Source organism: Dermacentor albipictus, chromosome 5 (genome assembly GCF_038994185.2).
Source record: "Dermacentor albipictus isolate Rhodes 1998 colony chromosome 5, USDA_Dalb.pri_finalv2, whole genome shotgun sequence".
Lineage (NCBI taxonomy): Eukaryota > Metazoa > Arthropoda > Arachnida > Ixodida > Ixodidae > Dermacentor > Dermacentor albipictus.
Window position 1 is genome coordinate 129283893 of NC_091825.1, and position 27803 is coordinate 129311695.

Below are 27803 nucleotides of genomic sequence, written 5' to 3' on the forward strand. Positions count from 1 at the left end.
ATCGCAATAGTGCGTGGCCAAGAGAAAATACGGGAAAACGAGACTGCATATGATAACTGGCGCCACATCGGGCTGGACAAATGATCGCAATCACAGAACAGCCCATGCGACTGCAAATGCAACATTAAACGCTGGTGTACACGCGCGGTGTGCATGTATGTCAGTAGCGATTCGCATCTGTGCCTTAATGACATGCGCAAAAGCGAATTAGAGCGACCACGCAAAAACGTATGCATGGACTGTCGAGAGCTTCAGCCCATATATACGCGAAGTAACCACTCACACACATTCGCTAGCCGACCTGACGACGCCCAGGACAGAAGGTAGCGGACGACGTTTGACAAAGTTTGCGGTAAGCTTGTTACCAATGGCTGCGGACCACTTGTTGCGAGTGAGCAGTTTCAACGTAAGTACCTCTAATATTTTCTCACCTATCTTTTACCACACGTTAAAAAGACGCTTTTTCTGGTCAGCATCATTGCCTTGTATTTTATTTTTTCTTATCGCTGGTCTTTCTCCTTCGCTCTCTCGAACGTTCTGATCGTGCGCGGGACTAGAAGCGACGCACACTGTTAGGGTTTCATAAAGAATCAATGTCTCTTCGTCAAGCGTACGTTGAAAACTAGAGATGCACTGCGACCACGTACGCATACTTCGACTTGGGACCAATAGCTTGTTACTGCGCTGAAAGGCCGATAAAGTACGACGCGATAGTCTCGTTTCCAAAGGCTCAGCACACTGAAGTCAGTGGTGATGAAGTGAGAATTGTAGTGTCATTGCTCTAACTACGAAGCTGGTGTTGAAAGCCTGGGAAGTTCTCTTCCTAAAATTGACGCAGCAGCCAACTACAACATCACGGTTTGTCCGATCACCAGTAGCATCGCATTGCTGCGCGATCTCGGGCTGGGAATGTGCATTACGGGGCTGACCACAATTTTTGTAAATTCAAACGGCAAGAAATTTCAGACTACAGAGGTGAGAGAGTGAGCAAGGACAGGAAAGGCAGGAAGGTCAGCCATATCGGGCACCCGGTTTGCTACGCTACACTGGGGGTGGGGGAAAAGGGAATAGAAAGAGGAAAATAGGGAGAGAGTGAGCAGCTCCGCAGAAAGTATAGGTTATCCGAAGAAAAGTTGTTTGCACACAGTCGCGAATATTTTCCGCGGGTAAAACTGCATGGAGATGTGCGAGCACATTTCCCGCTAATAACTCGCTCCGGATTCGAACATTGTTTTGCAGTGTTTAGTTGATTTGCGCTATTTAGGTGCAGCTTTCGTTGATACTGTCACATTTACTGTGGGACAAAAAAATTTATGGACAACTGTGACATTTGCTTTCTTTTTTTTTACACAGTATCCTCCCTACCACGTCATCACTGAACAAGGATTCAACGTTCCTGTCAAGGGCATATGCGGAGAAATTCTTGCAGCTATAACGCGATCGTTGAAGACAAAGTGAGCTTGTTGATCTGTACACAATTCTTTATTGCCGTGCTGTGATCGCAGAGCGAGCATTATAAAGGCACTAAAGAGACACATCGGTGTGCCCGCCATAAAAAACGTCGTGCTTCCTCTTTTCCTGTTGGCAAATACACAGAACTGCATTTACAACATTAACTGCCCAGGTTATAACACGGAGAAGCAGGTCTGTGTACCACACTCGATATACCGGAAAAACGGCCACCGTCGGAAAAAAAATATATTAGAACCGTGGTCATAACGGACGTACGCACTAAAGCCAGGTACGGCGCTTGCTTAAAAGTTTGTGCACAGATGTCCGTTTTTTCTGTTTCATCTGCATCCTTTCCTATCTCTTTAAATTCCTCTTCCCGTTCCTTCCGTTCGAAGTAGCAATCTGGACGTTCCGAAAGCGAAGCTTTTCTCTACGGCATGGCTGTTCTCTCGCCGAATAGGCCAACCAATCACAGCGGAGGACACGCGCGTCATCGCCGCTGGGTTTCTTGCACCAGCACCAGATGACGCTCGCATCCGGGCATCCGTCCATCACATCCACCCAGGCCAACACCACCTAGATAGGACAAGGCCTGTTTACTCAAATCCATGACGTCATGCTACTGACCTGACTGCGATAGAATCTAATGGGTGTGCTCCCGAGTAAGCTGCGGTGATTTTGACGTCACCGCTTTTGTCACGCCAGCTTTGGCAATCGAAATTTCGGGCCAGTAGCATGACGTCATGGATCGGAGGAAACAGGCCTCGTGCTATGTATGTGGTGGTGTCTAGGCTAGGTGACGATTTGTACCCGCCCTGTTTCAAAGCGGATGCCAATAAATCATCATCATCATCACCACCGCGTGGCTCAAACGGAAGCTCTTTACTCTTAGAAGCAGATCAGGACGCCTTAGAACGCGTACTTATAAAGCAAGGCGCAACAAGGAAGAAACATGTACTTGCTGTGGTAAAGCTAAGGAAATGATGGAACATGTTTTATTAGAATGCGAAGATATCTGCCCAGAGGTCGCTTTAGGCTCCTCTGGCATCCTTGAAGCCCCTGGGTTCAGCGATAGCAGGGGGAAAGTAAATATGTCCGCAATAGATATTAGTAAAAGGCGATTGGAAGTTTGGGGGTTAAAAAATAGGGAGATCACGCACAACGGAGGAGTACAAAAACAAGGTTCGCAATAGTGGTTGAGAAAATTTAATGCTGGGAATTCTATGTTTTTTTAAAAATATAGGTACGACATTAGGCAATATAATGGCGAGAGCTTGATGGCGCAACCCACCGCCCGTTTCAAAGGGGACACTCATAGCATCCATCCATCAATCCATACACGCTAGCGCGCGGCGGCATTGCATTAGCCTCTCTACAATGCCTGAATAAAGCCTTCCGTGTCACTTTGTGCGGACATTCAATAAATACAAACTCATGTTTCGACCCCTTATGCACTCATACAACGCTTCGCTGTATATAGATTCCAGTCTTTCTGCAGCATTTTTCTTTTTAACATTTTTGCTTTTTCTCGATTTCTCTTTCTGTCATTGCCCGTTCACGGTAAAATGGCGGCTGATGTACAAAATTGCATGGAATTAAGTTCGTTGTTTTTATAACATGTCGTCTCCTAGGCAACCTTAAAAACTAAAACTTATTTTCTTTTATTTTATTTTTCGTTTACTTTTATTCTCGTTATTTTCTCGCTGCAGTGCTCGTTTGTAGAAAAAAAGAAAAATAAACATGTCCGATTTGGAATTGGCAAAGTTGACGAATGTATCATGGCGTACTTTTGTTTCTTCCAGCTACACCATAACATTTCCTTTGGACTCCTTTTGGGGACTACTGAAGCCGGATGGAAACTGGACCGGAGTGCTCGGAATGCTGCAGCGTGATGTGAGGCGTTGGAGTGGCTTTCTATCAATACTTATTCGCTTTCAGCCTGAAATATTTGGTGACGTATGGGCCGCTATCTTGTACGCGCTCGAAAAGCCGACGTTCGGTTTCGCCTCACGCGATTGGCCTAGATTGGCCAAGGCAGCGATATCGGCACGGCCAATATAGGAGAATCACGAGAGACGAAACAGTCCAAAAAACAAGGAAGGCGCTGACAGATGGAATAGCGCACTGTGGTATAAAGTTTGCAAACAGGGATAAGGTGCCTCAGAAAGGCCAGCCTTTCTGAGGCCTTTCTGAGGTCAGTGGCCTTTACTAATACTGAGCCGAGCATCATGTTTGGCTGGCCTCTGCATTGAGAAGCAATTCTAGTTCAAGAGCATTTTGTGAATATAGGCCCCACAGTGTAGTGGACACACGGCTACAAAACCCCTTTCAAAGAACGTACTAGGCGAAGTAGAATCTGAAAGGGGTTGTACATATTTGATGACTGTCATTTCGGAAATGGTGTGCCAGCAAAATGCACGCAACCTTTTCTTCCTTTGCAGTTGCAGTTCTCAAAGCATATTCACAAAATCAAAGAGAAGTGTAGATACAAACGTGTCCATGACAGGATGCACGTTTCCACGTGGTTGATGTTGTTTTGTGGTGACGTAAATACGAGTTAGCCAGTTTGATGGAAGCACCTGTCTGCCCCTTCGCCACACCATCAATTAAACTAAATCAGTTTGCCGGCGACGACTATCTACGTCACTGTTGATGTCATTATGGAAATTTTGAAGTTGAGAATCTTACACGTGGTAAGGACGAAAGAAAAGGAGAAGTGCCGCGACACACTACATGGCGACGCAACGCTACAAGTTAACACAATTGTTTCGAATTTTATGGCATAACATGCCATAAAATTCCTTTATACTTTCTTCAACCTTTTGACTTTCTTCAATTCGAGCAAGTGGTTGCATTCCAGAACACCATCTGCCTGTTTAGTGCATGAGGTCATGAAATCAGTATAGGGACAAGTGCGATGTTGAGCAGGAGTCTATCCAAACTTCTAAAGCTATATACTGTTAAGTTTAATAATTCAGCCACCTTCTGGTGTGCATAAATACATCGCGGACCCTATATATAATTTCTAAAGCTTCAGTCACGCAGCCTTTGTGCGTTAGTGGTTCCCTTATCTACGGAAATGTCGCCAGCAAAACATCGTGTTCACTCTTGCTGCCCGCATCGATTCCAATTTCTTCCTCTTCAGGCACACTTTTATTTCGTATTTTTTGACAGGAGGCCGATTTGGCGCTGTCTGTGATCAATCCCACGAGCGAGAAGAAGGATGTCGCGGTAGAGTCGGAGACGATCCTTCCCATCGAGATCATGATTCTCGCCGGTCGCCAGTCTAGCCACGAGAGCAACATACTCGGCATCATACAAATCTTCCCCTGGGAGGTGAGAAGGGCACGTGCGATAAAAGAACATGTGACACACAAACACAGACACACACGCACATGCTCAAACATTTGCGCAATGGATATAACAAATAAGCGAGAAAACAAATGTATTCTTGGCTTGATATACGCTTTAGCAGCAATGAAATGATAAAGCAAGCAACGAGGAAGTTATAGACGCGAGTACCTGCAACGAGGAAGTTATAGACACAAGCTATAATGTGCGTGGACTCACGCGTCCTACGGCGTACGTGAATATCATACCTGCTTGACCATCGAGCAGCGTACATGCACGTGAAATTAAAAGCTAGTCCATGGCTATATTTGCGAAACCGCAAGGAATTGCCAGAAAATGCATAAAATATGCCTAATAATTTTCTTTTAGGGACTCGTGCTCGTGCTATCCTATCACTTAGCTGCCAATAACTCAAGGAAGTACACGGAACTCAACACCGGTCGCCCAGATTGGCTGTGTAATTGGTAGGCTATAGGCCGCGCATCTTAACGCAATCGTGTTCGCGAGAAACTACACATAGCAATAGGGAACGGGTAAGCGACTTTCTTTGGGATCTGTTGGCGCGGAGCCTAATAGTTCGAGATCACTAGGTCAGATGTTGGGACACTATGTGACACCACCCCGAACGCTCAAGTTACCGAATAGAACATTGTAATCGTGATATCGGTATCGCTGGAGACAGAGATAAAAGATTATGTTCTTGATCATGCTGCATTCTTCAATTTACTGGAAAGTAAAAGGGGTGGGGGGGGGGGGGGAAGAGAAAGACGTTGCAAGCACTAACGATAAGCTGACAACAGACTTAAATCTAACCGCGGTGAAAGAGAACGCCACTGCGGATAATTTCTTTCACCTACCACCAGGTGGGGATAGGCGTTCAAAATAAGCTGGTCTATCTACGGTCGCGGTGCAGCGCATCGGTTCGATTGCTGTTTGAAGGTGCCTGCTGTGCAGCTCGTTCGGAACGCATATGTTCCACTCAAGTTCACATCCCATTCACGTCATCGCATTGCTCTCAAATGCTCGCACGACCCGTAAAAAGGTCTACTGATGGAAATTGAACGCTCTTGTGTTAACATTGCGCTGCTCATTCACAATGATCGCTTGCGAGAGTGCGGTTTGATAGTAACATGGAGTAAATTAGGACGGGAACAAACAGCGCTTGGACGGGACTCGGAGGAGGAGGAAAGAGAAAAGTAGAAGGCAGGGAGGTTAAACAGAATAACGACCGGTTGGCTACCCTACACCGGGGGAATGGGAAAGGGGAAAACAAAGATCACAGGGCTAGAGAGGAGGGAAGGACTAAGTTAGGATGACGGGCAAGGCGCTGAACTAACAACCACTGGTTTAGTGCGGGGAATGCAATATGTACAAAGTACAGGCTCAATCAACGCAGAACAACAAAAAAACCGGTATCTGCGCCGGCAAAGAAATGAAATCATCACATCACGGGCGTCGTCAAGCAGGCTGTCACGTTCTTAACAAAAAGTTAATCTCACAGATATGCAGAGAAATAGTGGACACACTGACGCAGGAGTTTCGATGCGATTGGGCAGAAAACACTTCGCGGATCTCGCGTGCTCTTTGCTCTGTCATCCTGACTTCGTCCCGTCCAAGCGCTGTTTGTTCCCGCCTTAACGATGTAGCAGCCAGTCCAGATCAGCACACTCCTGCAGTAACGTAACTAGACTTCGACAAGTAACTACACGTGGTGGAGGAATAAATTAAGGCAGATTAGCAAAGGATTATGCAAGAGTTTGATAAAGAACACGTAAAGCCACGGATAAGCATTGCAATGCTGACGCTTAAAGATGTGCTCGGTGAACCATCGTACCGAAGCTCGGTGTTGCAGTCACTCCTGACCTCAGTCGGCTCACGTAGATGAAGTTTCGTGCTATTTCTTCCCTTCGATCAGGAAATGTGGACAGCTGTAAATTTTCATGCAATACATGAAAAAGATCAAAAACAAAATTTAGCGTGAAGCTTGAATACTTGAGCCATTCTTGCGCGGCGCCTGAGAAGCAACAAACTATGATAGAATCCACCACATAAGGCAGTTCTCTAGCAGACATGATGAGGTCATTAGTATAACGATTAACTACGAAAAACCGAGATATAACACATCCCGGGTAACCTCTGTTTGGGTATCGAAGGAAGCAGCCCTCCAGCATGCAAGGAGCAGTCATATTACAACATATAAAAAAAGAGATGGCAGATCCGCGTAATTTTGTTCGCATAGCATGCTACCTACGTTTCCGCGATTTTGTGTTTCCCATGTGTCACCATGCTGAGCGCGTCACAGGGGCGCAGGACTTCGTCACGCATTTTCGTTTGCCTTTACAGCCCTGGAGCTTCTGGACATTGTTATGTACAAATAAAACCTGAATCTGCAGTGTTGCTGCTTTAGAACACTGGTATCAAAACTGCCTACTGCAGCAGCAGTGTTGGTATCGGCATGTTGGGAGGCCATGTATGTTATCGGATGTATACTTTCTTTTTTTGTCGCCCGAGAAGAGTAGTGAATTTCAAGAACATTGGTAACAGATTACAGTTGTACACAGTATGAGAAGATGTTACAATCGACACTCCGGTTCCTTGTTGCATATCGGTGTCGCCAACTGAAGATCTCAAATATGTTCAGCCTCGCTTCAAATGAATGGGCGATTTGTGTGCGTAACTTTACTAATACTTTTGATTACTCTATACTTACATTTCTTACTACTTACCTTTTATACTACTTTTCTTTTTTCCAGCACATGAGCGCCCCGATTCATCAAACGTTTTGCAAAGCACCTTTCACGTGCCGAAGTTTCTAAAAGCTATATACACTCAACGCGCTGTCCTACTTCTCTGGCAGGTTTGGCTGCTCGCCTTTTGCGGTTTTCTCATGTCTGCCGTCGTATGGTCTGTCGGCGACTACATTCACTTCCGACTCGACAACAAGAATGGACTATTCGACCACGTCGGCAACTTCCTCGGTCGCCTGTGGGCCTTCGTCGAGAGCACTTTGCTGGAAGGTGGGAACACTAAGCACCAACAGTTTCTTTTGCCTCTGCCGTTCTGTAGTCGAAGCGCAAGGATAATCTTTTTCCATTATCGTTCCTACATAGGCCCAGGAAATGACGCGGGCATTACAACACTTTATTAAATTTACTGTCCTCGGTGACCGGCTATATGTAGGCGTAATGGGAAGTCCTACGTGTTCGCAATGCTAATGCATCTATCATTCTCACTGTTTCCGTTTTTTTTTCGCCTGGCGCAAGTGTGTAAGTGTATGCCTTAATGTGTAGAAAAGGTACTCACGCCTGGTTGTTCCTCCTACCGTTCCTTCCTTCTTTTTCTTCTTGTTTTTGTTGCTGCTACCAAAACTGTTATTAACTGGCCCGTCGTTCACTACCAAGTGAATTGTACCATTTCCTATGCATACTTGATTGTGGCGCGAAATACATTTCGTGAAAAGGGACAGAAAAAAAAAGAACGTGTAGAGGCAAATTGCCAACTGTTTCATGATAGCCTCAGAAACATACACAAATATACAGAAAACATATAGCATAACTAGTATTAATTAATTAATCAACTCATCAAATATTCTAATTAGATTAATAGTGTCAACGAGAAAATTGTAGAGCGAAATGAAAAAGTCCAGATACAACTTTCTGTTGCTCAACACGAGCTACACAAAAGTGTTTTTCTGAGCGTGATAGAAGCCCACAAATGCACGCGAAATTGCCGCGCGGCTGGCCGCTCGAGGCACTTTGCGTGTGTTCGCAGGCTTCTTTCCCGTTCGAAAAAAATCTTTCATGTAGCACGTATTGAGCAACAGAAAGCTGTACCGGGAGTTTTTCATGTCGCTCTGCAATTTTCTCGACACTTTTAATCTAACTATAATATTTGAGAATTTGATTAATTAATTATGGCTAATTATGCAATTAGGTAGAATAAAAAGATAATTTGAGCATCTCCAAGCGACGGCAAACTACATCACCTTGCTTTCGTCCAGCTACGTGGCATTCGCATGTTTTTAGACTCTGGCTGAAGTTAGCTGGGACACCCTGTATGTACAGCATCAAGATTGGCCGAAATTTTCTCTTACGAAAAATTCTAGCATAAGAGCAGGAGATAGCCAGTCCTGATGTCGGGCATATTATTATAGCGAAGCTGACCACGTGATTTTCAAAAACGTTTAAATTCTAACAAAAAACTTGGTGAATACTTAAAAGGAAGAGGTCTGGACACCGACCAAAAATGGTTTAAAAGAGTTATTTACGTTTCGGCTCCCCCACGGGAGCCTTGTTCACAATCTAATCAACAACGTAAATAACGCAATCAACACAATCAATGTAAATAACTCTTTTAAACCATTTTTGGTCGGTGTCCAGACCTCTTCCTTTTAAGTATGCATCATCCCGACCAGACGGGCTTCCGTCATACTCTCAACTTCAAAACTTGGTGACTACGGGCTGCACGCTGTTGTCCGCACTGAGAACACCCCCCGCAGCGTCGCCGGTGGTGCCCAGCCGGATCTCTGCGCGCATTCTGGTCGGCGCCTACTGGCTCGTGGTGATCATCCTGACTACGGCCTTCGCGGGCCAGATGAAGGCCATGCTGATGGTGCGCCAGGAGGCCGACCGCATCGACAGCCTCAAGGACCTGTCCGAGAGGCCCACCATGAAGCCGTACGCTCCGGCAGGAAGCGCTGTAGTCTCCTCCATCAGGGTGAGACCGGAGGGGTTGCGTTATTTGCGCATCGGTCACGTACTACGATTAGGTGTGCCATTTATAAAAAAAAGTTAGATGCGTCCACTTGAGCGTGCCGGCTCTTCCAACTGTTGTTGTTGCGACGTACCTGAAGTAGCGCGCCATACCCTCTGCGCTTACAAGAGCTAAAATTACAAGAACTAAAGAATAACGATGCAGGAGCCGATAGAGATCATGGCTACTTCAAAAGAATGCCCCCTCCCCCTCCCCCTCAAACAAACAAACAAACAAACAAACAAACAAACAAACAAACAAACAAACAAACAAACAAACAAACAAACAAACAAATAAATAAATAAATATTACAGATCTCAGGCAATGTGGGAATTGATGTTATGCGAAGCACTTTGCAGGTAGCTGGCCATGCGGCGTTGTTTGGGGTTCCGCAAAGAGTTTCCAGGTGGACCCAAAGTGCTTATGTAAATCGAGTAGTGTGCATGACGCGAGCGTACGTGTCTGGGACGATAGCAGCAAGACGACGACAGTGGCGACGACCATACGACCGCTGTCTCCAGGCAAACCTCTCCAGGATTCATTCAATCTCACCATCGTGTGACCGCGACCACGTGTTTCCTGCAGCAGCCGCTCGGTGGAAGTTTATACGACATGCCAATTGTTGGGATCTGCATACGTACTGGACGGGCGGTAGGGGAGAGAAACACGGATTGTATACAAGTGTTATACAACCGTGCGACCCAATGTATATGTCACGGGCTCTACGTTAGAACGACGCGGTGGCACTTCGGCAAACAAATGTTAAAGCGCGATCGGCATGAGTCGATCATGAAGGCAGTAGATTAACGTGGCACAGTTAATTCGAAATGCATCGCACAGCACTCTCCTTCGCTACGAGCAGAGTGCTGGGCAGTGCAAGTTAATCGCGAAGACGGAGCAGTCTGACACAGTGCCTCAAAGCACGAGCTGTCACATGATGCACGCGCCAAAACCGCTTCAAAGAGTTATTCTGCCTTGGCGCGAGAGGAGTGTATGTGCGTTATGAAACGCGCTAAAAAAATGCTGGCAGCGCCAGGGGTTAAACAGCTTTTTTTAAGCTGTGTACAAGAAGCTTACCGGTTAAAAAATGCTTAGAGGATAGGGGTTTATTTGTTTCGTGGGATACTCATTATTTATTGTGCGAAATAACCGGGACAATTGAACACTTGTTTTTAGATCGCTGGAGTGGGTTGTTTCTTTGGGATATCTTACAGAGAACCTTGAAAATTGAGTTACCACAAAGTCCGCATGCAATCCGCTATCTGCCGGTTTAGAACGAGGATGGCGTGCCTTTTGGTCTTGTTAAGCTCCTGTGCCTGCAGTGGATATGATAAACTCGGACGGCTGTGCACTATGCAGATGTTTGTGTTTGACCTGTTGAGTAAGGTAAGGGTAGACAAGGTTAGGTGAGGTTAGGTAAGGTTATGTTCGTTAAGACAAGGTTATGTTAAGCTAGGCAAGGCTCGGTTAGGTTAGGTTAGTTTGCGTAAGGATAGATTGGGTAAGGTTACGTGAGGTCAGGCTATGTTAAGTACGGTTAGTTTCATGGTACATCCAACAGAGCATTTTCAGTTTCGTGCCTAGGTTGCAGCGTAGCAATGAACGAAAACAAAATACGCATTAATGAGTGCACTCCTGCATTTTCTGGCTTTCTCGAAGTAGTACTCCAGGGATCCGTACTACCAGAAAGTGTGGAGAATGATGCAAAAGTTCAAGTCCGACCTGCCCCCTGCCGTCGTCCTGTCCGACAGCTCGATGCGAGAGATCATACGCGGCAAGGCGGTGCTCATCCTGAGCCGCCCAACGCTGGCCGAGCGGGCGAACGAGGTATGCGCCAACTCCAGCGAGGGCGAGTTCTACGTGGGCCGGGTGCCCACGTTCGAGTTCAACTCGGTCTTCTACCTCAACAAGCGAATGCCCGCCACCCTCAGAGACTTCATCAACAAGCGGTGAGCGTCATGTCGACGTCTTCAGAGAAGCTTTGCTTATGCACACCGCGCGAACACCGACTCCACCCCACACCGTGTGCCCTTGTGTGGGCTTCGTTCGTGCATTTGAAACAAACTTGTGCGACCGAGACACCCGCGGACTTTGTTCCAGCTGAAGTTTTTCGAGTGACTTTTACCCTTAATGCAGATACGTCTTCTTCCGCCATATTTGAGTACCACCTCACAGAGGCTACAGGACTTTATACATTTTCGCATGTTCTGTCGTATATTATTATCCAGGTGAAAAGGTGCAGCCATCGCCAGGAAACAGCATCAAGAGCTACTCTATCAATTTTCATTTAAATAAAAAAATTGTGTTAGTCTCGCCCGAAAACGGCGATAGCAAGATTTTGCGTTGTGCTAGAACTCCTCGGACGGTGTTCTAAATATAGGCGGAGGCGACGTGTTGGCACGACGCAGCACGTGCACCAACTGCTGCTGCGCAGAGGAAGAGCGCCCTGTCCAGGCTGCCTCGATGTTATCGTCGCCCGCCACTAAATACAGATCTGGTGGAGACAACCGCGGCGTCTACTATGGCCTTGGGCACGCGAATGGCGGACGACGTAGTAGACGCCTTCGGCGGACGCCGCAGGGACGCGTTGCCGCCGCTTGTATGCATCCGCCATTCGCGACGCCATGGTTGTCTCCAACCTGTACGTAGCGGTGGGCGAGGAGGACATTTAGGCACTCTAGCCCTGACAGATACCAGGCGTATCGCAACGCTGACGCGGTGATGAGCATCTCCTGCAGTGTTGCAGGGGTGGCCCCTCCGTCGTGCACGAGATGAGACTGAAGGAAAGCCGTTGGCGTTTTTGAGAGCCCATATAAAGGATTAGGTAGATTTAGCTTGACCTTTACGACGGCGTGCCACGTACGTGACTGCTCTGTGGGCTTCTCCAAATATGCAGTCCAGGACTATCCGCAAACCGTTCGCTGCTTCCGCTGTGACCAGTTCTGACAGAAGGGCACGTACTACGTCACAGCTCACGTCACCTAGCTGCCGGAAACTGTCCGAGGTTGAAAAAATGGTTCTAGGAGGTGTTGCTTGAACGCGGAGGTACTTTGGCCCCCGGAAGTCACTCTCCTGGCTACCAGTGTATGTTCGTAGTGACTCGTAGCTAACCCACAAAAGCTGATTCATTAGCGAGGTGTATGACAGAACGACGACCAGAGGCGTCATTCACCACCGTCGTCAACATTCATCGTGCTTCCCTGCCTTCGGGCTTCACACCTTCGCCCCGTTCATCGTCAACCTTTTAGTGCCTATGACAACCGGAACTCAACCTTCTATCGTGTCCCAAGGACACGAAAGAAGGTTGACCTCACTGCCATTGCCTTGAACCAAGCAACTTTGAATTGCTTGCACGCTATTTACTTTGACCAAGTTCACATATACACGAATGGTTCTTCCACTCAGACCAGATCCACCAGCGCAGTGTTTATCCTGTCACAGTCAATGAGCATAAGGTAAGAGATTTCTAACGTCACAAAATCGAAGGTTTCAGAGCTTATTGCCCTCCGAGGCACCATTGATTATATTAACCAACAACCGGCTAATCGGTGGGCAATATTCTGCGTCTCAAAAACGACCTTACAGTGTCATTTGTCGGCTATTCATTGCAGGCTCAGCGAACAACTTGTGTCGGGAATACGAGCAACGCTCCATTTGGTGATCGCAAAAGAATAAAACATCCAGATTCAGTGGCTGCTGAGTCATTGTGATATTTCTGTCAACTATCTCGCCGACGAAGCTGATAGAAAATATAAAATATGATGTGATTATGCCGCACGCCGTAGTGGGGTACTCCGGAATAATTTTGACAACCTGACGTTCTTTATTGTGCACCTAAATTTAAGTACATGGGTGTTTTCGCATTTCGCCCCCATCGAAATGTGGCCGCCGTGGCCGAGATGCGATCCCGCGACCTCGTGCTTAGCAGCCCAGCAGTTGCTATAAAAGCAAGTGAAGGAACAAACATTGTTTGTATACATTTATCGACGTCTGACGCAGCCCAGCACTTTAGCAAGCTAGCGCATGATTGTAGAGGAGAGAAAAGAATACAGAGAAAGGCAGGGAGGTTAGCCAGAGGTAGTTTCGGTTGGCTACCCTGCACGTGGGGAAGGGTTGAGGGGGATAAAAAGAGAAAGAGAGTGGAAGGGGGAGATGGAGAGAAAGAGATGAGCACGAACAAAGCGCCTACACTATAGAGCTGTAGGGGGCGGCGTTCTTAATGTTTATCGTGAAGCCGCGTAGACCGCAGGAACCTTAATAATGCGAGTAGGACCTTCAACGCGGATGTTTTTTCGGAGCACTAACCTAAAGCTTTGAGTTCTGATAATGGACGATTGTCCAACTGGTCCAGTACTCTGCACAGTACGACGTGGTAAGGTCGTGATTTCGCAGACGTTGGTCTGGGAATCCGGCTTAAATTTTGCAGGTAATAAGCTAGCTTAATTATATCCACTAAGTAGCACGAACAGTGAGAGCGTGATGTAAACTATGCATTGCAACCATAATGAATGAGTGCAGGATGCGACTCCATTGCGCAAGCTTTATCGTGGTTTGACGACAGGGCCTCCGTGACTGCATCATCTCGGAGGTGACGCTAACGAATTTGTTGAGTAGTGGGGCAATGTTCGAGTAGTCACTAGCAGACGACGGTAGCCAGGAGAGCGACTTCCGATCACGATGCTTTCGAGTGGAACCTCGGACAGTCCCTTGCATCAGGGTCACGTGACTGTGACGCATCCTTCTGTCAGGGCTAGTCAGATCGGAAGTCGCAGTCACTTTGCAGACACGCCGGGTCGGCATAATCGAAGGGGCCCACTGGTTCAAGCAAAAACCTGCCGACAGCTCCGAGAGACGGCGAGCAGCCCGGGAGTTCCATTACGTGCAAAACTAACGCGATTCTGGCAGTTTTCGGTCTGATGGGAGGAGCTTCCGAAGCTGCACGTGAAAACAGAATGGAGGTCAACAGTCCCAAACAGTCCAGGACTGCCAGTGACGGATAAACGCAGAGGCCCAGTGCGAACACTATGCTCGCGGACAACTCTCTGTGGTTATGAAGGGAAGGCTACGGAGGGCGGAGCTTCTGCACATATGTTACCACGCCATGTAGTCCGCCAGCGTCTGACAGTGCTTTTGAATGCTCGGAACAGACGGTGAATTGACGCAGCTTCCACTTGCGACGGTTTCTCGTTTGCCCAGACGCGGAAGGGAAAAGCCGCAAAATAAAGCTTTTACATTCAGTGGTGTGTTTTGTCTTATTATTCTGTTGTTAATAAGGTCTGTATGTTTTCTCTTCCCCGGCTTAAACTAATGTGGATGAAAACGTGGGACTCTTTTCAGAAGCGCTCTCACATGTGCGCGCTTTGCCTCCGTGGCTTTTCCTTCATAGCCACAGAAAGTTGTCCGCGAGCATAGTTCACATGCGCACAACTCTCAGGCAAGCAGCGGATACCAGGATGCTGCCCTGGCTTCGGCAGAGACGATTGAGCGGAGCATGATGTAGCGTCCACAACTGGGATATTCGTCGCATTCGCAGTCAAATGCACCGCGAGTCTCTGGAGACCTACATGCGCGGGCCCATGCACCTCGATAGAGGGCACGGAGGAAGAAAAAAATTCAGTGCCATTCCACTCTTCGAAGGTGGATGACCAGCAAAGCTGTGTATAGTGACGACCATATTGATTGATTACACGGTGATAACTATATTGATTGAAGACGCACACACGTGACTTCGTTATTCTAGCATCTTTTATTTTATTTTGTTACCCTATTGATCGTCGTTTATGGTCCCTATGGTAGACGGCCATGGGTTCAGCGATGATGCTGGAAAGGTTTTTCAGCAAACGTCAAGTATATACTTGACGTTTATATACATGACCGATTCGTATAGTTGGTACATTGACATGTGTTTAGTATTGAATTCCGACTCTATCCTCCTCGCATTATTCGGGGTCCCGAGGGGCAGTGTCGGCGGCCCCCTCGTTGTCGGTGGTCTCCTTCCGCCGCCGCCGTGGCCATTTCGGTTGCTGTTCGCGAAGGCGATCTTCACGGGGCACTCTTCTCTTCTTCGTCGGACGGAAGGCGGCTACGCGACGGTTAATTCAGGCCCGTCGACCGAGGCGCGCTCGGCGTCAGCGGCTTCCCGCAGCCTTCGCGCCATTCCCGCCTCACGGGTTGCAGAATCAAGCGTCTTTCCTTTCTTTAGATCGCTATCATCATCGCCATTCCCGCTTCTCACGCCGTCGCTCTTGGAGGGCGCGTTGCTTTTCCTCGGTGCGCACAATGCGCGTCCTACCCATAGCACCATAGAGTTTCCAACTAGGAAACACTATGCATAGCACGACCGGAACGCAACTGCTGATAACGACGATCGGCGATGTTGACGTCACGGTAAAGAGGCGCGCACATAACGTCGGCGTCTATTGTCCGACGTTATCGGCGCGCGGGCAAGGCTCGACGCCAGGCGCGTCGGAGCGCTGTCGACTTCTTGTTCTACGTGAACGTCTTTTACGCACTCGGAGAAAAACCTGAACCGAAACATATACAGCTTCACTGTGAAAGGTTTCTTGCTTCCCTTCACTTTACGACCTGAAAGACCCCTTGATAGGGGTATCACATAAGGGGTGGGAATACATCCGTACATAATTTGCATCATCCATAATTGACCACAGAAACAATAACAGAAAGAAATAAAAGGAAAAACACAGACTACATAATATGAAGTGTTAAATTCGTCAGTAAAAGTACGTAGACCAAAGTAATGCAAGCTAAAATTGCACGAGCAGATAAGTGCGTTAACATGTCAGTTTTATTATGAAAAGTGTGCAGTGGCACTCTCCATAAACGCGCAAGGGCAAATAATGGGGGCGATTTGGTGGGGCAAGTTGTTCCCATATGTAGCGGCATGGCAAAAGAATGAGGCTCAAAAAAATAGCAGTGCGCATGCGAGGGTGGCTCGCGTGAAAGGTGTGGCGTGTACGATGGGATGTTTGGGTTGCGGGGAGGATATGCGATGGTTGATTAAGCGAGGTGTGATCAGATTTGTTGAAGATTGAGAGGGTTGCAATGGGGGCCGGTGCGTACAAAGAGGAATTAAATCCAATTATTTTTTAAAGTAAGAAATGCTCACTTCATATGAATAATTAGAATGAATGAACCTTGAGGCGCGGTTTTGAACGCTTTCGAGTGCATTGATGAGATATGGTTGTTGCGGATTCGATATGGCGGATGCATATTCTAGTTTCGGTCGGGCTATTGACAGGTAGTCCAGTAGTTTAACTGGTGTGGGGGCGTGTTTTAGATGAAGCTTGAGAAAACCCGGTGATTTGTTAGCAGATGAGGTAATGTTAGTGACGTGTGTGTACCAGGATTCCAAGTAGTTAGATACAGTGACACCTAAGTATATATGTAAGACTTCGAAGTACACACTGGAATATTATTGATTGTGTGTCTGTAAGGAAATGGATCGTGCTGATGAGAAAATACCATCAAGTTGCATTTCTTAGGATTAAGTTTCACTAACCACCGGTTGCACCATAACTGTAAACAGTTAATGTCCTCATGAAGTAAGTCTTAATTAGATGTGCCAGTAAATGTTCTATAAATGACGCAGTCGTCTGCGAACAAGTGAAGTTTGCAAGACACGTGAAGGGGTAAGTCATTACTGTATATTAAGAAAAGCAGAGGCCCAAGAATAGACCCTTACGGTACACCGGAAGTCACTGGTAGAAGGTTTGATGCACGGTTGTTAACTGTAATCAACTGAGATTGGCTTGTCAGGAACGCTTCGATCCATCGTAAAATCTCCGGGTAAAGGTTCGTAAGAGAAAGTTTTAGCAATATACGTTGGTGGAGTACCTTGTCGAACGCTTTTGTAGGGTCAGCACCACGGCGTCAGAACGAACATCTATCACAATGGCAAGCGCAAAAATGGCGGGAAATATGTGCGGTACCCAGCGTTAAAGAACAGTTTTCTATGTGTGACAGTAGTGCGCCCGAAATAATGCAAAGTACTGTTATAACAAAGAGGCAACCCCGTCTGACGGCTGGTCATAATTCCCGACATAAGCGATAAGGGTGCTAGCTTGCAGTAAGTTGTTTTCATCGTCTCAGGCCTTTTGTGGCACAGAGGTTTTAGCAAGAAACTCTATGCTTTATGGCATCTCGGCCACCGTTTTGTTTGATACGTTCGAAGGTAACACCGAGAAATGTGTTGGCATTACATTGGGTATCCACACTCTTCATTTGCCTGTGCCAGTTTGAAGCGTCTGCTATTGTACAACGTGCACCATTTGAATATACTCAGCATGAAATCTCATCTGGCGTCATTGAGTCAATTCATTTTAATATATTAGTTAAAAACTGTGTATATTGTGAAAGAAGGCATCGTTGCTGCCTTGGTTTGGTCATTTCTAGTTCGTGGACCAAAAGAAATTGACAGAAATGCTGTGCAATGGCCAGAGCAGATTCTGAGGTTTAATGGGATAGCATTTAGCTTGCACTGCGAGTTCATATTAGGCTCCAAGAGCGGTGCTGAAAGTATGACCGCAGCTGAGACACGTGAACATTTAATGTGTCGCCTTAATAGCAGTGCTTCACTAGAAAGCTTCATCCTTCATCTCAGCGGACGATGTCCTAACCCTGCGCGGGTGCGACATGTTTGCGCCACGCAGCAAGCAAAGCAACTCCTGCTAAACACAGGAAACAGGGCCCTGGCACCTGCCAGGCGCCTCACAACGCCGGCGTGATGAGGAGAAAGCCATTGGTGTTTCACGCGTCGCACAGACCTCGGCGCCCACCGAAATATTAGACAACGTTGGCTTGACTGTCCGCTCAGCTCGCATGCACTTAGTAGCTGAGGAGGAACGGCATGCTTGCGCAGAACGCTCATGGCAGAAGTTGAAGGTAGAACGCCGCCCTTGATCTGTCACCGAGCCGGTTCAGCTTATATAGCATTGACGGTGCGCCCACTTTGCTTTCTCGATTCTTGCAGCCAAACGGACGCCCGCCGTCTCTGGAGGCCCTCGCTTTATACAACTCCACGCGCGTTCTGCGCGTGCGTCATAGAGTGGGAATGCGCGACAGCCGGAGTGCGCATCGAGCGTCCGTGCCATTGCTATCGCAATAATATTAGATGACGTCAGCTTGGACGCCGTAGGCCTGCGCCGAAAGCAAGCGCTTGGTCGTGGTCTCCGTGTCCTTGAAACTCGAACGAATGAATCGGAGCCGCCGTCTTGATAACGAATATAATTTTTTCTCTGGATGACAATCACTTGACAGACTCATTCGTTTTGCTCCCGTGCTTGGCAGAATCCTCTGGCTCCGCGACTCCGGCCTGTTGGAGAAGTGGTGGAGGGAGTCCTCGGGAAACTGGGAGGGCTGCGGCCAGGCGACCAGTGACGGAACGCTGACGTTCGCCGACTTCAGCGACTTGATCAAGCTATTGCTGGCCATGCTCGCCTGCGCCTGCGTCGTCTGCCTCACCGAGGTGGCAGTTGGACGCGGTCTCCGCACGCCCCAGCTCGGCCAATAAGAAAATCTGAATTCGGCCTACATGTGTGACTGGAATAGAGCAGCACACTGTAGGTATGCATGGTCATTGCACGAAGCGTACAGACGCGACGCTACTTTGCATATCCTTAACTGGATCGAACTCGTTTTCACCTGAACACGTGTTTCGTAATCGCGAGTCAGCCTCGAAAGAAGCTTTAGGAACAGAGGAACGAAAGATGGAAGATAAATTATAGGAGTTACAACGTACGTGAAGAGACACGCTGACGGCGGCACGGATTGGTGCGAGTGAGTTGGAGCTTGTTCTGCACACGCGCTCTCTATGAACAAACCTATTGACAAAGTGTTGATTCTATGCTATTAACAACAAGTCCTCTGCATGAACAACTAAACTGATATAATTTCCACCTTCAGAATACCAGCAGGAGTTCCGCAGGTAAGGTTCTCGCTTAGCACAACAACCAGCCTTCTCTACTTCAGAATAAGCTATGCTGTGACGGCCATACATCAACTCACTATTCTGTCGGGACGCATTTTTTAATCAATGTCTGTGAGCACAGCCTGAGCAGGAGCCTCGCCATGAAAGACAATGTTTCTTGAACGTAGATTACTCTTCACAACCTTTTTTTTCGATCAACCATTATTTTTATCATTTACGAAATCAATACTTATCTTGTACTGCGCTGACAGATAGACCTTGCTGTATTTAGTACTTCCCAGCTGCTAAATAATGAGGAAAAAAATTTAGAGAGGCAAAGAAATTTGTTTGAGGCGACCACAACAAAGGAGGCAATGCCATTCCTGGAGGAAGGCCCATCTGCCCACGCAGAGAGTACAGGTATCGCCTACTCACAGTATGTCTTCGTAAGCTTATCGCTTTGAGCAAACTACGCTCCGTCAATATCTACCTACTTCTCTGTTAAAAAATAGTCTCGACTTTCCGGCTTTGGCCAATTAACTTTCTCGTTAGGGCGGCTGGGCATTACGCACAAGTTCGGTATAATACCACCGGCTGCGATTTCTTTGCCGCGAGAACAATAAACAGCTGCGCCTGCAGCTGCCGCGTAACATTGCGGCCACATCGTCTGTTGGTTGAAATCTCGATGAAATGCTTAAATCAGTTGAAGGCGCTTGCAATAGCAGTCTAAAAAGAAAATGGCGTCGTGCGACTCCACGCCTGGTTTGCTGGCACCAAATGCGGCGTCCTTGCGCGGGCTCTCCGCCGACTTACCGCAACGAATTTTGCCGAGTCGCTCTTATCGAGTGGCAGCCGATTTAGGAAAGAAAATAAATGGAGCGGGGATTAAAGGCGCTTGCAACACACGTATATAACCTACGCGCTGCATTCACGACTCATCTGGCCGGCTTAAGCCTGGCGGAACAGTTTCGAGATTCAAATCGGCTTATAACATTCTGGAGCCGAAAGGATCGCGAGTTCTTGCACTTGTGCGCTTGAATTATTCATTTTTCCTCATAATCTTTCTGCTTTTGCTTGGTCCTAAGCTTGCCGCTGCTTGTAAATGGTATAAAGTACCTAAAAAATGGGGTGGGGGGGGGGGGGGCATGGCGGTTGCTTTACAATTGCAAAACACGTGCTCTAGAAATGGTGTGAGTGGAGCTCACTAAACGGTAAATCCTATATAGCTCGTCAGTAGATCTATCGCAATGATAAAGGAGAAGTAACTGCTAGCATTAATCTTCTGTCAGAGCAATTAATTGAACAGAAAGCAAGGAAAAAAGCTTGAATTATTCATTTTTCCTCACAATATTTCTGCTTTTGCTTGGTCCTAAGCTTGCCGCTGCTTGTAAATGGTAAAGTACCTAAAAAATGGGGTGGGGGGGGGGGCATGGCGGTTGCTTTACAATTGCAAAACACGTGCTCTAGAAATGGTGTGAGTGGAGCTCACTAAACGGTAAATCCTATATAGCTCGTTCGTAGATCTGTCGCAATGATAAAGGAGAAGTAACTGCAAGTATTAATCTTCTGACAGAGCAATTAATTGAACAGAAAGCAAGGAAAAAAGCTTGAATTATTCTTTTGTCCTCGCAATTTTTCTGCTTTTGCTTGGTCCTAAGCTTGCCGCTGCTTGTAAATGGTAAAGTACCAAAAAAAAATGGGGAGGGGGGGGGGGCGGGCATGGCGGTTGCTTTACAATTGCAAAACACGTGCTCTAGAAATGGTGTGAGTGGAGCTCACTAAACGGTAAATCCTATATAGCTCCTACGTAGATCTATCGCAATGATAAAGGAGAAGTAACGGCTAGTATTAATCTTCTGACAGAGCAATTAATTGAACAGAAAGCAAGGAAATTCAGGTCACAGGAAGCACGGTATACTGTTGGGCGAAAAAAGCTAAACTGGTTAACCTCCCTGCCTTTCCTTCTCCACTTTTTCCTTTCCTTTATGAATAAACGTTCCCTCATAACTTGTCTATCGCTGCCACACTGCGTGGTTTATTTATTTATTTACAGTGCCTCAAGCTGGAGGGGCTTGCATGAGGGGGGATCGATCACACAAATGAGCAGAAACACAATACTGCAGCAGTATGCACTGAAATGAGTTGCAAAAACACCAAAAAAGAATGAAAATAAAAACTAAGAAATTGACACATGCATATGCTGAGAGATAAAAAAGTGCATAAAAAAGGAATATGCGAAAACTTATCGAATATGAATACCGACAGATATTTAACGTAATGTGTAGAATGGCAGTAACACATTTCTAGATATTAAATAGGGCAAGAAAAAAAAAGCAGTTATTTCGATAAACCCATTAGGACGTCGACAGAAACGTGGTTAAGAGAATACTACGGATACTACACGCAGGTGGCGCAATCAGGAAAGTGATTCAACGGCAGACTTAAAACGTGCAGAATCGGCATGACATCACGCTGACTGGAACGTTAATCCGGTCGATGGCTGTTTGAGAAACGGACGAATGAAGATGAGCAGGTGGTGGATTAAATGCTTTATGGTTTATGATACGGCTTGAAAGACGGTACGCTGGTTTGATAAGGCTGTTTTCGGGAGGGAGCGCGGGATAGAGCTTATGACAAAAGCAAAGTCTGAGTATTCTGCGCCGCCTATCTAGTTTGTGAAGATTAGCTTTTGATTTCGTTTGAGTGACGCTTCTACGGTATGAGTAGTCCGAAAAAATCAAATTTGTACCGACTCTAAAACAGACTTGCTAAGACTGTTTTTGGGGGTCCCAGATCGCGCATGCATTTTGGTACTTAGGTCTTACGAGAGATTGATAAGCTAATAACTTAACGAAGTGCGGGGAGAGTGCAATATTATAATGTAGATAGGCAATAGTGCAGTTAGCTTTGTTTGTGATGTGCGTGACATGAGATGACCACGTGGGATAGCGGGTGATGTCAAGTCCTAAATATTTGAGGGAATCTACTGAATAAATAACCGCGCCGCTAATTATGTACGTAAGAGTTTGATGTTGCTGTTGTCTATGAAAAGAGATTACGGAAGTTTTCCGAACGTTAGGCTTAAGCAGCATGAGCCATGTTTGACAACAAATGTAAACTTTTGTTAGGTCACACTGAATTTAGCTCATCGGTGGAATTTGGGAGGAAACGATGAATGACACAACCATCCACCAATAGACGAATATTCGAAGAGAGGCACGTGGGGGGATCATTGATGTAAAACTCAAAACTTGCGGGCGTAGTCTTGTTCCCTGTGTGACACTGGATGCGACAGGGGAAAAGGTGGAGTTCACTTCATTGGCGGAAACAAACTGTTGGCGGTCGATGAGGGAATTCTGTGATCCATTCAAGCACTGAGGGATGTAAGTTTAGATGCGGTAATTGTAGCAAGAGTCTTCGATGTCTTCTACTTTATCGAAGGCTTTTTCATAATGGAGAAATATGGCATATACTGGAATGGTATTATCAAACTAGAACTGATATCGTTGATAAAGGCAATGCTAACTGAGTTTCGCGAGAAAGGCCTTGCTGGAATCCGTGTTGCTTAGGAGTAAAGAAATCGACAGAAGTTGAAAAATTAACACCGTGGAAGTGGATAACGTAATCCATTATTTTTGAACACGCTCTGGTGAGGATAATGGGACCGTTAAGTGTTGGTTGAGCCACTTTCGGAATAGGTGTAACTCCCAATTTTCCATCTAAGAAGAACGGAGCCCGATTCGAGAGACATCGAAAACTTGCGCTAGAATGATGCTCAGGTTATGCTTAGAATTTTTTAATACATTGCTATTAATATCTTCAATTCCTGCTAATGAGGTTAGTTTTAATGAGTCAATGATTTTAGAGGTACCACGGAGTTCGACATTGATACTAGGCATGCATGGATGATCGAAGAAAGGTATGCTGGAAGGCTATTGCAAGGCTCATTCGTGAAGACGGAGCGAACTGCGGCGTTAACAGTCTCGGCAACTTCATGTTTTGGTGTGATGACATCGACTTGGTCTAACAGAGATGTAGAGACCGAAGATTCACTAGGATTGATGGTCCTCCAAAAGTGCTTCGGGCTGCTGCGTATCAGTGAAGGTAATGTGAAGCCGAGTAAGACGCGCTTACTGCGTGCTAAAGGGAGTCGTATAGCTTAGCAGTAGATGGTTATTTGTCCCACCTGGTTGAAGTGTTCGCCAAGTTAGTCTGAATCGGAGTATTTTTTTTTGTCTTCGGCCGTTTCAAATCCGAATTAAACCTTGGCGTGGAAATCCGAGAAAAACGAGTCACAAAAATTGCCTAGTTCGGTGTTCATGGCGTCGTAGTCTCCTTTGTCATAAAGTGTAATTGTTTTTGTCCAGGCGTTCTGGTGGATCGATTTGCATTTGCACATGCCGCGAAACACTGCCTGGTCGCTGATGGTATCGAGGTAAGTAAATGGACAGAAGCGCTCAAGTTGTGATAATATCACAGCGCCAAGAATGTTAGGAGACTGCGATGAGCATCTTGTTGCCGAGCTCATTAGTTGTGATAAGCCAAATTTAAAGCACGTGTTTACAAAGTCACTTTCTTCATTTTGTTTTGATATTATATAAGCTAGGTGAAACCAAGTTACGGATGGAAAGTTAAAATCGCCAAATATAGTGATAACAGCTGCCCTTGGGATACGAAGAAGATACCTTGTGTAATGCGTCATGAAACAACGCTGTAAATGAGCCGTCACTGTCTGGGGGACGGTAGAAATCCCGGATCATAAATGGTGGGCTCAATGCCTCACAGATGACGAAAATTATTTCTAAAGATGAAGGAACAATTATACGGGCGCACTGCAGGGAGTGGCGAGCGCCTACAACAACACGGCCACCTCGTTTGTTTTCCCGGTAATGTCGAAATAAATAAAACTCGGGGAGAATGGAACGAAGCTCTTGGTCACCAACAGATGAATTTAGTCAGGTTTCTGTAAGCCTTACGAGGTTAGATGAGGACGAGTCGATAACGACTCGTCCTCATAACGACGAGCCCTTTGGTAATATACTTCTGGTGTTAGTAAAAAGAAACGACAAATCAGTTCACTGGCTATGCTAGAGCGCAGAGTGCAATTGCTACGATCCGAGTTTGACAATGTTTTGAACGATACGCATGTATCGATCGTTCCCAATGATTAGTCTGTTATACCGCACTTTGAATGAAACGTTTTGGCTTTTCCCGAAGTCAACCAAAAGTTCTCGAGAAAAGCGGGTGCTTGGTGAGCAGTCTTCCGCAATGCTTATACCGGGTACTTTGGTTCTCCATCCTGTCGCTAGAACAGTTCTTTGAACGGTGCAATCTTTACTACTACAGGACGTTTTAGTTAATAACGGAAAGTGCCAAGATGGTGAGCGCGTGTTTCGACGGTTAACTGGAGATGCGAAGCGCAGTTTCCCTCACTTTTTTATGACTGTTCCCAAATTTCTCCGTCAGTATCGGCAAATCCGTAAAATATCAAGTTATGCCTGCACGTCCTGTCCTCTGCCCCATCTACACAGGCGGTTAACGCATCGATCTGGTCAGCTTGGCTCTCAGCAAAGGTCTCAAGGCCTTTGACCTGACTTCTTTTACAGGGACAGAAGAACGCCAATCCAGTTCTATTTTACTTAGTCGCCGGTGCATGGCGTCAAGGATTTGGTCGATTTTACTTGGCTTAGTTTTAGTGATCACCTCCTAGGCGCCCGTTCCTGCGTTGAGCGTCGGCGTCCCTCGGCGTAACCAAGCGAACGAGCTCAGCGAAGAGTGAAAGAGCGAACGCGCAGCGCAGCGGGGGATGAAAGACGGCGATAGCACAGAGAGCGCGAAGAAGAAAGCGGAGGAGGAGAGTATGGCGGAAGAGTGAGGAGGAAAGCGGAGTGCCGCACGAGACGTGCGGCGGGCGTGTCCACCGGAGCCACGCGTTCCCGTGTTCACGCTTTCTTTCTGAACAATGAGCGACGCAACCACTGGAAATGTTTCGTCTGCCGCTGCTGGGCCGCTATTTTGTAGCGGCGCCTTATGCCTTATTCTATGCTATTCTTATCATCCACCATACATGGCCGCCTGATCCCGTTGATAATGTGGGCAGACCGTCGCTCTGATCACTGGCCAAGTGCGAAAAGCCTGAAAAGGCATAGAATCGGAAAAGGCATCGCTACAAAATACCGGCCCTGCTAAACGAGCTGCCCGAGCGGAGGCTTAGCGCCGCCGCCGAGAGGATCTTGTCGTTTAGAATCAAATTCTTCGCCACAACATATCGAGAATTCCAAGCAAAAACTGCGCTCAAAATTCGCATTAGGGAGTATTGTAATCGTCGATGAATTTTTTTACGTGGATGAAAAGAACGGGACTTCAATGAGCATAATCCATTGCTGGCGTGCCACTGAGGCCACCAAGGAAGTGCTGATTCAGGGATGTATTTTATCGGTTGATATGGGTGCGGCTGGCGGTGCGATTAGTGACCCTTCTTGGAGTATGCGCAGGTAGAGTAACCAGTTGGGCGATGGTGGCGCTGGTGCCACGGGGCACTGACGCTGTTTGGCACAGCAACTTTTGCGTATATTGTCAAGCAGTTGCCAAGCAAGGTTGCACCTGGAACGGTGAAGCTCGTGCTATTACGACGAAAGGGCCTTGACACTGCGGCGGCAAAGAAGAGGCCGGAACGGTAAGCTGCACGGAAAGAACGGAATTCCAATAAGCATAACCCACTGCTGGCGTACCTGCGAGCCCACTGAAATGAATGGCTATGGTTATAGTAATTTATTTCAGCAAGGTTCCGCAGAAACATTTTTAGGGCTGGGTGTATGCGGTACGGTCGAGTTGAACCTCTGGGCAGCTATGTAGAAATTCACATTTCTATAGGACAAATGTAACATTAAGCTTAGACGTGCGTCATATAGTAACATCTATATATTCTTATGCCCTAATTGGGACTTACCTCAAGAGCCTGCGACAGCTTTTATCAGTACGCTTCTTGAGTAGGCTTGCATGCACACAGAATTAGTTTGAAGAACACGGAATTAATTTGACGTAATAGTTCTGCGGAAATCCGAAAGGTGGAGAGAAGTAATTAATAAAGGGGAAAAGCTTCTCTCCACCTTGCGGTTTTCCGCAGGACTATTACGTCAAGCTTTTGCCTTTGCTTCGACATGTTGATAAGTTCGACTTCGCCCTGCCATCTGCTAGCCGCGTGGTTAGCTCCGATGGTGGAGCGGCTGCCCCGGAAAGGCGGTAGTCCCGGGTTCGAGTCCCGGACTAGGACGAATGTTTCTTCAACTGCAAGGCTTTTCTTTCGAGGAATCCGTATCGGTTTCCTTTCTAGCACTTGCTACGATTGGGTGGATGTCTCATTTTCCCTTGATTAACAGAATTAACTTTTTGTGTTGAATTTTCTTAGATCACTGCTGTAACAAAGACTATTTTATAAACCGCTGGCCCTAGAATCTTGCGCCATTATTCCATTTACGCATTTAGGATACCTTGGACACTATGCCGCTTACTTTCCATAAAGAACAAAGTCACACACGTCAGTCAAATAGCTTGACGATTCCGTTACAGTCCTCACCTTTTCAGCGCTTATTCACTGGTCCTAATGACGCAATGCCCACGTTATCATCTCAATAGACCACTTCGGAGTTGGGGGTGAGAACGGAGTAGGAACTGCGGGCTCCTTGCTGGTTTGTTAAAAGATTAAATTCAATTCTGGGGTGTTAGGTGCCAGAAACACGAAGTGATTATGAACCACACCTTAGTAGGAGACTCCTGATTAATTTTGACCACCTGGGGTTTTTGAAGGAGCACTCATAGCACGGTAGGCGGGCGTTTTTTGCATTTATCTCTCGCGAAAATGATGCCGCCGCGCCAGGAACTTTATCCCGCGCCTTCGGGCTTAGCAGCTCAGTGCCAAAGCTACTACACCACGGTGTGTAGGCTTTATTGACTCATTTATTATAGGTTGGAATGCTGACAGCAATATATCGGCATTATGTTCATAAATTATGTTCCGTGGTGAGGACGGGGATCGCTAACCTCCCCCAGAATGTTACGTGTGGAAAGACACAGGTGAAAGAGGCTATATACAGGCTATTTACACTGGAGCCAGACCGCCAGGCCGACACTCGCTCGCGCCAAGGGTATAGACCCACTTCGTCGTCGTTCTCGCGGCGGCTCGTCCCTTGAGCATCGCTCGATGATATCGTAATAATATGTATGCACTCTAGTTGGATCTTGATTTAGAAGAGAAGATGCACTGCAGAGCCGGAACAAGCTAAAAACCCGAGAAAGACTCGAGCATACGTACAAGGTGACGCAC

The 27803-nt window shown here is 46.8% G+C and overlaps 2 protein-coding genes across 4 annotated transcripts in view; both read left to right on the forward strand.

Annotated features, from left to right (window-relative positions):
- The first annotated feature begins 278 nt into the window (after positions 1–278).
- Positions 279–19764, forward strand: LOC135906416 (glutamate receptor ionotropic, kainate glr-3-like). Of its 3 annotated transcripts, none has more exons than XM_065437796.2 (8): positions 279–406; positions 1354–1454; positions 3255–3345; positions 4627–4788; positions 7661–7820; positions 9302–9519; positions 11218–11504; positions 18862–19758. In XM_065437796.2, the coding sequence occupies exons 1-8, from the start codon at positions 368–370 to the stop codon at positions 19082–19084; spliced, it is 1281 nt and encodes a 426-aa protein (XP_065293868.2). In that variant the 5' UTR covers positions 279–367; the 3' UTR covers positions 19085–19758. The 3 variants fall into 3 exon arrangements, with proteins under 3 accessions (XP_065293868.2, XP_065293872.2, XP_065293870.2); XM_065437800.2 differs by having other exon boundaries at positions 11307–11504; positions 18862–19079; XM_065437798.2 differs by lacking the exon at positions 4627–4788 and having other exon boundaries at positions 18862–19764.
- Positions 19765–25987: 6223 nt separating this feature from the next.
- Positions 25988–27803, forward strand: part of LOC135906368 (cytochrome P450 302a1, mitochondrial-like) — a 100826-nt gene continuing 99010 nt past the window's right edge. Inside the window, exon 1 of the mRNA XM_065437719.2 lies at positions 25988–26156. The gene's annotated coding sequence lies outside the window, so the exon portion shown is untranslated. The remainder of the gene's footprint in view (positions 26157–27803) is intronic.

Bases quoted from the DNA above. Each gene is read 5' to 3' on its own strand.
- LOC135906416 (XM_065437796.2), top strand. From the start codon at position 368: ATGGCTGCGGACCACTTGTTGCGAGTGAGCAGTTTCAAC. The intron at 407-1,353 runs GTAAGTACCTCT...TTTTTTACACAG, and splicing joins TGCGAGTGAGCAGTTTCAAC to TATCCTCCCTACCACGTCAT. The intron at 1,455-3,254 runs GTGAGCTTGTTG...TGTTTCTTCCAG, and splicing joins ACGCGATCGTTGAAGACAAA to CTACACCATAACATTTCCTT.